The sequence below is a fragment of the Myxocyprinus asiaticus genome, chromosome 28 (assembly GCF_019703515.2).
Source record: "Myxocyprinus asiaticus isolate MX2 ecotype Aquarium Trade chromosome 28, UBuf_Myxa_2, whole genome shotgun sequence".
In the NCBI taxonomy this organism is placed as follows: Eukaryota; Metazoa; Chordata; class Actinopteri; order Cypriniformes; family Catostomidae; genus Myxocyprinus; species Myxocyprinus asiaticus.
Window position 1 is genome coordinate 24,050,033 of NC_059371.1, and position 8,744 is coordinate 24,058,776.

An 8,744-nucleotide genomic window follows, 5' to 3' on the forward strand; every position below is an offset into this window, starting at 1 on the left:
TAACATGAAGGTAAGTAAATGTTGAAAGAATTTTCATTTCAGTGAAAACTGTTTGTTTAGGTGTGCTCTTGGGGAACACTTACCTGTGCTCTGATCATTGATTAAAAATGTGATTTCTTTCCATAGGGTTTTTGGATTCCTGAAGGAGACTCTTTAAAAATCCCTGTGGCTATAAAGACAATCCAAGACCACAGTGGTCGGCAGACCTTCACAGAGATTACTGATGTGAGATACTAGCTTGCACTAAAAGAACACTTCAGGGTCAGAAATTAACCAGGGCTTGGGGCAAAAATGTCACTGAAAGTGACATAAATTCTCCAGATATTTCAAATGTGGGGACAAAAAATGCCCCTGCATTAAATTCCTGTTTTTATCTGTTATAATTAAAGGGTTAGTTTACCCAAAAATGAAAATTCTCTCATAATTTACTCACCCTCATGCCATCCCAAATGTTAATGACTTTCTTTCTTCTGCAGAACACAAACAAAGATTTTTAGAAGAATATTTTAGCTCTTTAGGTCCATTCAATACAAGTGAATACTGGCAGAATTTTTAAAATCCAAAAGCAGATCAAGTCAGCATAAACATAATTCATAAGTCTCCAGTGGTTAAATCCATGTTTTCTGAATTGTTCCAGTTAGTTTTGGGTGAGAACAGACCATAATGTGACTCCTTTTTCACTGTACATCTTGACAGCAGTCTCCTTGGTGATCATGATTTCAAGCTCGATTACACTTCCTATAGTGCCATCTAGCGCTCTGTGCATGCATGGAGCACTAGGAAGAGTAGTTGAGCTTGGAATCATGATCATTCTTAGAGACTGCAGTGGCAAGGTGTACAGTGAAAAAGGAGTTGAATTTTGGTCTGTTCTCACCCAAAACCAACTGGATCGCTTCAGAAGACAATGATTAAATGACTGGAGTCTTATGGATTACCTTTATGCTTATCTTTATCTCCTTGGAGCTTCAAAGGCCTGACCACCATTCACTTGCATTGTTTGGACCTACAGAGCTGAGATATTCTTCTAAAAATCTTTATTTGTGTTCAGAAGAAGATAGAAAGTCATACACATCTGGGATGGCATGAGGGTGAGTAAATGATGAGAGCATTTACATTTTTGGGTAAACTATCCCTTTAACATTCAATAATTTGTACACTTGTGCTTTCATTGATTTTGCTTGTTCCTTTAGATTTATTTAACAGTTAATCAATAGTTCATCTTTACAGTGTTCTCTTCTAACAAAAGTATCCATTTCATACTTTTTTTTCACATGTCCACAGCACATGCTTGCAATGGGAAGCCTGGACCACCCTTATATAGTGCGTCTCCTTGGGATCTGTCCAGGGACAAGCCTCCAGCTGGTTACCCAGATCAGCCCTAACGGATGCTTGCTGCAGCACCTTCGCCAACACAAAGACAACCTGGACCCCCAGCGTCTGCTCAACTGGTGTGTGCAGATCGCTAAGGTGAGATAACAGGAAATTAGAAGTAGTATTTTCTTAAGTATTCTGCAAATAAATCGTCTTTACAAACATAATGGTATCTGTGTATATTTTTAGGGCATGTATTATCTTGAGGAGCACTGCATGGTTCATAGGAATCTTGCGGCACGAAACGTGCTCCTGAAGAGTGACTACATTGTGCAGATCTCAGACTTTGGGGTTGCAGACCTGCTCTATCCAGATGATAAGAAATATGTGTACAGTGAACACAAGGTAGTTTACTGATTTCACATAAAATAGATTCTAAAGGAATCTAACAATTTCTCTTCAAGTAAGAGAATATTGATGACACATGACTCTGCCTAGTAGAGGATGGTCAACATGACATTTATTTTACAAATAAGTGTAATAAAAAATCTGTTGCAGATGTTCAGATGGATTTCAGATGGTCTCTTTTTTTCAGATGCCAATAAAATGGATGGCATTAGAGAGTATCCTCTTCAGGAGATATACACATCAGAGTGACGTGTGGAGCTATGGTGAGTACCAGTACTGTTGAATCTCAATCCTGAGTTATTGTTGTTTCAGGTTGATCAGAGTGAACTTTTTTCGTTTTTATTCCAGGGGTGACAGTATGGGAAATGATGTCACATGGAGCTGAGCCATATACAGCCATGCATCCACATGATGTGCCGAGTTTACTGGAGAAAGGAGAGCGATTGGCTCAACCACAGATATGCACAATAGATGTCTACATGGTCATGGTCAAGTGTAAGGCGAATGCTAGACATGTTTAGGTAAAATTAGAAAAAATATAAAGCACAAACTTTTAACTGAAAGTTTGCTTAATTTTAATTCCCTCTATACCCAGGCTGGATGATTGATGAGAATGTAAGGCCTACATTTAAAGAACTGGCTAGTGAATTTACACGTATGGCAAGGGATCCACCTCGGTATCTTGTAGTGATGGTAAGAAATCAAGACTTTCTTAGCAAATGCTCAATTTTAGGCATAAGAAAGCAGTTTTATGATTGATTTCTATGTTGTAATGTAGCCTTCTCAGAATAGTAGTGGCGCCAATGAAAGCCACCAACGGTACGTTAAAGTGCCTCATTTAGAGGCAGGCATGGAAGATGATGATGACGAGGTTTTGGAGGAGGACTTTGCCACACCTCCCCTCCACCTGTCACCAGCTAGAAGTCATTCTCGCCTCCGTATGGCCTCTTACAAGGTATGACATTTGCAATAGATTGAAAAGAACATTTATGTCATGGTTATGTTTATTATTCTGATCTAAATAACACTTCTATTAATTAAGTAATGTGTGCTGAGTGCTCAGCTTGAAACATAGCCATTTACTCAGAGAAATGGAGAAATGGTAATATAGCCTGAATATGCATGGCCATTCTCTTCTCTTTATCTTCAGGGCACCCAAGACCACATAACTCCAGTAGGCTATCTGCCCATGACCCCCGGCCGAGGGGACGACCTTAGACAGGTCCGTATCCATTACCTATTATCTAACTTCAAGCTCATATTGGCTTTTAACTGTGTGAATATGCATTTGATCACATTAAAAATGTGTTTACATTGTTCCCACACAGGTCAGAGCCCAGAGGAGGAAGACTGGCTCAGTGAGGACCGAGTCAGAGTGCTCGGAGGGCAGAGGGACCATCGTGGACATGAAAATGGTTGAACTCACTCCTCAAACAGGTAGCCTTCACAGGGGTCGCAGCCGTATGGACAGTGCTTACATGTCCACCAATGTGTCTTTGGCCTCAGACCAATTCACAGCAGGTGTGGAGGGCATAGACGAGGATCATAATGGATATGTGCTGCCAACAGACACCTGCAACCGAGACAGAGGTAAAACACTATTGCACTAGCTTTAGGGGCTGTTCAGACCGAGCACATTCTTGTTAAACATGGGCAACACTAGAATGTTTTCAGTAAAGCCCTGAATGTTAGATCATCTTGTAGTGATGTCAAAAGTACCAGTGCTTCAGTATTAAGTTGATACTAAAACATAAATATATTTTAATATTAAGTAATATACTGTATATTTAAATTAATGATATGAGTCTATCTAGAGCATTAATAACACCAAATACAGACTCAATTCAGTACCCACAGCTGCTTTCCAGCACTCATGTGTATGTGCGTGTATGCAAAAAGACTCGCAATTGCGGCTTTGTGAGAACAGTTACAATGCCCTTCTTGTTGAGCTATTGGTGTTGAATTGTTCCAAGTGTTTAGATATATAACCTTTCACTAGTCACTAGCCAGGACATTTGTGTTTTTTGCAAAACACTTTTAATAAGACCTGATGCCATGAACCTTGCTAACTTTGGCAAATCTAGCCACTATTTTTTCTCATAAGCACCTCTCTAAGTCTGCTTACGTCCTGCTAACTTCTAAACCAACTTAAAAACCAGATGAATCAGTAAAAGACTAGTATAAAATTGTTAATTGTACACTGTGCATTGAACTACGGACAGCCGAAAGGGACAAAATAGTGTTTTAATCACATTTTAAAGCACATAGTATTTAAAGCACACAACTCCTGATATTTTAGCGTATCTGAGACTGAGACGAAGGTTAGTGGGACCTTTAAGTTGTAGTTTCAGTAATATTTAAAGATTTATTATAAAAATGACACCCCACATATGTAACATTTAAACTTATATTGTGATGCTATTGTTGTTATTGCTATTATAGAGTGTTTTATATTCCGATATTTAATCAAAGGATTGCCTCATACATATCCACAGATGTCTACGACCCGAATATCCACTGATCCTAGAACCGCCCCAGCTCTAAATGAAGCCAGATGCAGCGCAATGAATGAAACAGAATGCAGATGTGTCTAGATGCATTTTTAACAGTTAGTTTTATTTGAAGTATTTTTAACTTGACACAGCATCTAAAAATGTGGCACTCCTGCATGAGACGCTGAAAAAACAGCAAGATGTGGCACAACAGTTTGAGACATCCATCTAGCATATTTTTATATTTTGATAAACAGTGCGGGTGAATGCAGAAAAGCGTTCGGTGTGAACGGCCGCTTAAGGAGCAGATTTTGCAGTGCTTTCATGAAGTTTAAACTGTATGCCATATCTTTTCTCTGCCATCTCCCTTAGGTTCCAGAAGCACTCTTCTTCATGGCAGGAAATCAAGAGGCTCCAGGAGTGCTCTCACACCTTTAATACCAAAAACAGACACCACACAAGAGTATGAGCTAATGAGTAAACAGTCTCTTCAGTTTTCTCCTTCACCCACAGAAACCATTGAAAGTTCAGCTGTACTGAGCAAATCATCTTCCACTACCTCAACTTATTCTTGCAGTGGCAGCATTTTACCACAGAGGCGAGACTCTGACACAACTCAACCCGAGCAGTCCAGTAAGGGCGCCACTATCCCTGATGGGGACAGCCAGAAGTCTGCATCTTGTGAGGAAAGTCCGATTCCAACAGCAGCATCTAATGAAGGAAACCAGTCTGAAAGGCATCCATCTGAGTGCATTGCTGAAGAAGGAGGGCCCACAGAGGAGAGGCAGCCACAAGAGGCAGTAGTGGAGTATGAATACATGGACATACATACAGAGCCTGTGCCAGAACGCCAGCAAAACACTGTAGGGGAGAGTGCAGCGAACTCAGGTGAGAGGGTAAGGAATCCAGAGGAGCTGGAGTGTGGCATCAGAGAAGCAGTTTACCAAAATGTCAGTGAGCTGCCTAGGTTGAGAGCAACACTGGGTACGAGACATCAGGGAAATGAAGATTCTGATGGCTTTTTAAGGAATAATGAGTATGTGGACATGGAGGCATCAGGGAGAACTAACTCTGATGGAGATCAGGCAGAGTATCAGAACATTCCGGTAAAGGGAATGCCAGTTGTGGGTGAAGAGTGTCAAAGGACTGGTCTTAGATCCTACATGAAAGTGTGCACTGGAGTGGAGGAGCAAACCACTTCATTTGATAACCCAGACTACTGGCACAGTAGACTATTCCACAAGCAGGATGCTGTATGCACATAATTACTGAAGTACAAATGTCAGTTGACTAACACAAACAAGGTGATGAATGAACAATGGAAACAGACAGGACTGGGATACCCAGCAATTATCTTAGGACAGCCACGGGCCGTGCATTTTAAGTCTAGGCCTTCAGTGTGATTCATGCCATTAAGAAAACACAGTTTCACAATGAATAAGACACCCTATGCCTTTGGACATCATATATTATGTCGCAGCTAACTAGTAATACTAATTTACATTTTAAAAACACATCCACGCACGAAAGCCAGAACTTGAAATGACACTTAATGCTCAAGCAAGCCTAATTTTAACTGCAGCATGACTTTTTTGTGAAATGAACGTCTCCCAAACAGACATTCAAAAATCATAATTTTTCTTATGAATCTACCAAGGAGGTCTATAATACCTGGGAAAATCTATCTAATAATACTTGCGATTTAAATGTTGCTTGCAATAAATTTTGTTTTGTCAGGGTACACGGTTATGCTGCATTCCATTCAAGTTGGATGTGGGATATTTCAACTTGATATCTCCGACCATAAATGCATTCCATTCCCCGATATTCAGAACTGCAACGCTCCCGTTAGCTTAGCAGGGGTTTGACTCTCATTAGAGATGTCTCCTAGCAACCCAACTGATAAACAATGCTGCAGCGCTAGCATTTGTGCTACAGGTGTATGATTATCAAAAGAGATTTTAATGTTTTATACACCTGTTTCTGCAGGCGTTTGTTAAACAAGCTTTAATATCATGTAATGTGGAAACGAACTCATTTATTGATATTACTTAATAAAGTGAATGTTTATCACTTTGTATATCTCCCTGAGTGTCGACATGTTTGTGTGACATCATGCCCCTGCATCTCAGCGAAATCGGAGTTGAGAATTTCTGCACGAGCCAACAAGTTGTAATTCTGACTTCAAGATGCATTCCGTTGCACTTTTCCTAGTAGGAAGTTGTACAATCCGACATTCTGAGTTGAATGTAACGCAGCGCTACTTTTCATAACTTGATCCAACACTGAATTCTCAAGCAGCCTAATTTACACTTGGAAAACTCCTGATGTTGCTATAACAATGCAAAAAGCACTTACCAATTTACTTAAAGTGAAAATCAGTCCTCCTTTCCTGTTTAATAAATTAAGCAATCACACAGTCATGCAGAACATCTCGTGTTTTTAAATCCGTAAGGATCTCTTTCTCAATGGTGATAGTGGCAGTAATGACAGTCGACTCATCAGCAAGATCTCGTGCTCTTCACTTTCAATTTATGTACATCACTTAAAGCGTGATTGCCTCACTCAAGGCCAGCTAGAAGGCCTCGACCGGGACATATCCTAAAGATCACACCCACCAAGAACAAATAAATAAATCTGATTGGCTGATGAATCTGACAGTCTGACTTTAGTTGCTCATTCATTTGCACTGTTGAGGGATTCTGTAGAAATTCTGAAGGCCTGACCGGGTGGAGCTCAGACTCAAATGCTGCTTCGGGCATGTGATTTGTGAAACAGTTGTCGCACTTTGCTTGTAAGCATCAAGGAATAAATTCTGACTTGATACAATTTAAATTTTTCTCTATTTGTTTGTAAATTAATTAAGAGTGGAAAGTGATTAAAAATACAGGCAAAAAGGTGATTGAGAATGAAAAGATGAAAAATATTTATTTATTTGGCATGTTAGGCCAGCAGAGAAGGCTTTGCTGGCCCTGAGAATTCACCAGTGTCTCAGGACATACTGTATATCTATGCTAACATGTGTTGGTCCATTGCCAGTGAAGTAAAATGCTATAGGCTCATTCATTATAGTATAAAATTACTTGTATTGGCAAAGATTGGCCTACCTCCTCTTGTTTGTCTATGAAGTCCAACTCCTATGATTTTATAAGATAATGATTTTTTTTACTCAAAGAGAAACCATTGTATGGAAAATGCTCTTGTATTTTAATTTTATCAGTAAATAAAATAATCTTTCCTAGTATTACAGAAGGTTTACTAAAGTGGTTGTCTCTTCAATAGTTTCAGGGACAGGTACAAAGAAATGTAGGGGAGCAATGCCCACCCCCTCACACAGACCTAACCATGCTGACATCAACCAGCAGTTCCAAAACTTTTCAGAGCACGTACATTCTTGTCTACTAGACTACTAGAATAATTCTGGGGTTTTCAAACAGTCTGGGACCCCCAAGGGGCTGCAAGGGGGTTTATAATTATTATTATTTTTAAAAAGAGTAAAAAGGTTAATAATGACCAAATTTGACAAATTATTAATATTGAATTCTGCTTTTTGAAGGCTGGTCGAAAATCATGATATTAAATGTTATTCACACCAACTGAAATAAAAACAAATCTGCATATAGTTTTGTACAAATACAGAATTTTTGTTTATCTCTCCTTCCTTGGAAAGTACACTTTCTTGAATTGTTTCTACTTGTGTTTTATCTTTTTGGGGAGTTTTTCCTTGACACAGTCACCTTTAGCTTACTTGCTTGGGGTTGTAAAATAATATTCTCTGTAAAGCTGCTTTGGAACAATATTTATTGTGAAAAGAACTAAAAAAAAAAAAAAAACTTTTTAACTGAATTGAAAATGTTTCTTTTCAGGTTTAACATCTAACATTAGTCGAGGGTAGAATAAGACATGTTGTCATCTTAATCCAAAGTAAATATTTTCTAGATTATATTTTAGTCATTTATTTTGGCTTTAGTAATAAAAATAATAAAAAGGCAATTATTTCATTTTGCAAACAACTTGCTTTCTTTAACCCTTTAATGCATACCTTGGGTCTTTAGTGGTTGGGAACTCATTCCACCACCCCCTGTTCTTCATCCATTTTTTGCTCCCACCACATCACATGTGTAGCTCAATATGGGTTTAACAACCAGTTGGGTCTCATAAAATTTCAGTGTGGAAGTTATGAGTCCTGTTCTATATTTGTTGCATCATCTCGTGGACATATGAAAAATAAAACATCAAAATATACCAGAATATCTTCTATTCTTTTATTTTCCAGTTGTCTTTAAAATGTTTTAAAAATTGGACTAGATTAGATCCATTTGTGATACATGTGTGATATACGTGCCGGATCGCTAAAGACCCGAGGTATGTAATAATGGTTGGTTAAACACTCATGCATTTTAAGGGATAGTTCACCCAAAAATGAAAATTCTCTCATCATTTACTCACCCTTGTGCAATCGCAGATGTGTATGACTTTCTTTCTTCTGCAGAACACACATGAAGATATTTAGAAGAATTTCTCAGCTCTTTT

The 8,744-nt window shown here is 38.7% G+C and overlaps 1 protein-coding gene across 1 annotated transcript in view; it reads left to right on the top strand.

Annotated features, from left to right (window-relative positions):
- LOC127419456 (receptor tyrosine-protein kinase erbB-3-like) overlaps positions 1–7,888 on the top strand; it is a 28,979-nt gene extending 21,091 nt beyond the window's left edge. The window contains exons 19-28 of the mRNA XM_051660843.1: positions 127–225; positions 1,282–1,467; positions 1,561–1,716; positions 1,907–1,982; positions 2,068–2,214; positions 2,315–2,412; positions 2,498–2,674; positions 2,870–2,941; positions 3,048–3,309; positions 4,584–7,888. Of these exons, the coding sequence (XP_051516803.1) occupies positions 127–225; positions 1,282–1,467; positions 1,561–1,716; positions 1,907–1,982; positions 2,068–2,214; positions 2,315–2,412; positions 2,498–2,674; positions 2,870–2,941; positions 3,048–3,309; positions 4,584–5,476 (2,166 nt within the window). The 3' untranslated portion in view covers positions 5,477–7,888. The remainder of the gene's footprint in view (positions 1–126; positions 226–1,281; positions 1,468–1,560; positions 1,717–1,906; positions 1,983–2,067; positions 2,215–2,314; positions 2,413–2,497; positions 2,675–2,869; positions 2,942–3,047; positions 3,310–4,583) is intronic.
- Positions 7,889–8,744: the final 856 nt, after the last annotated feature.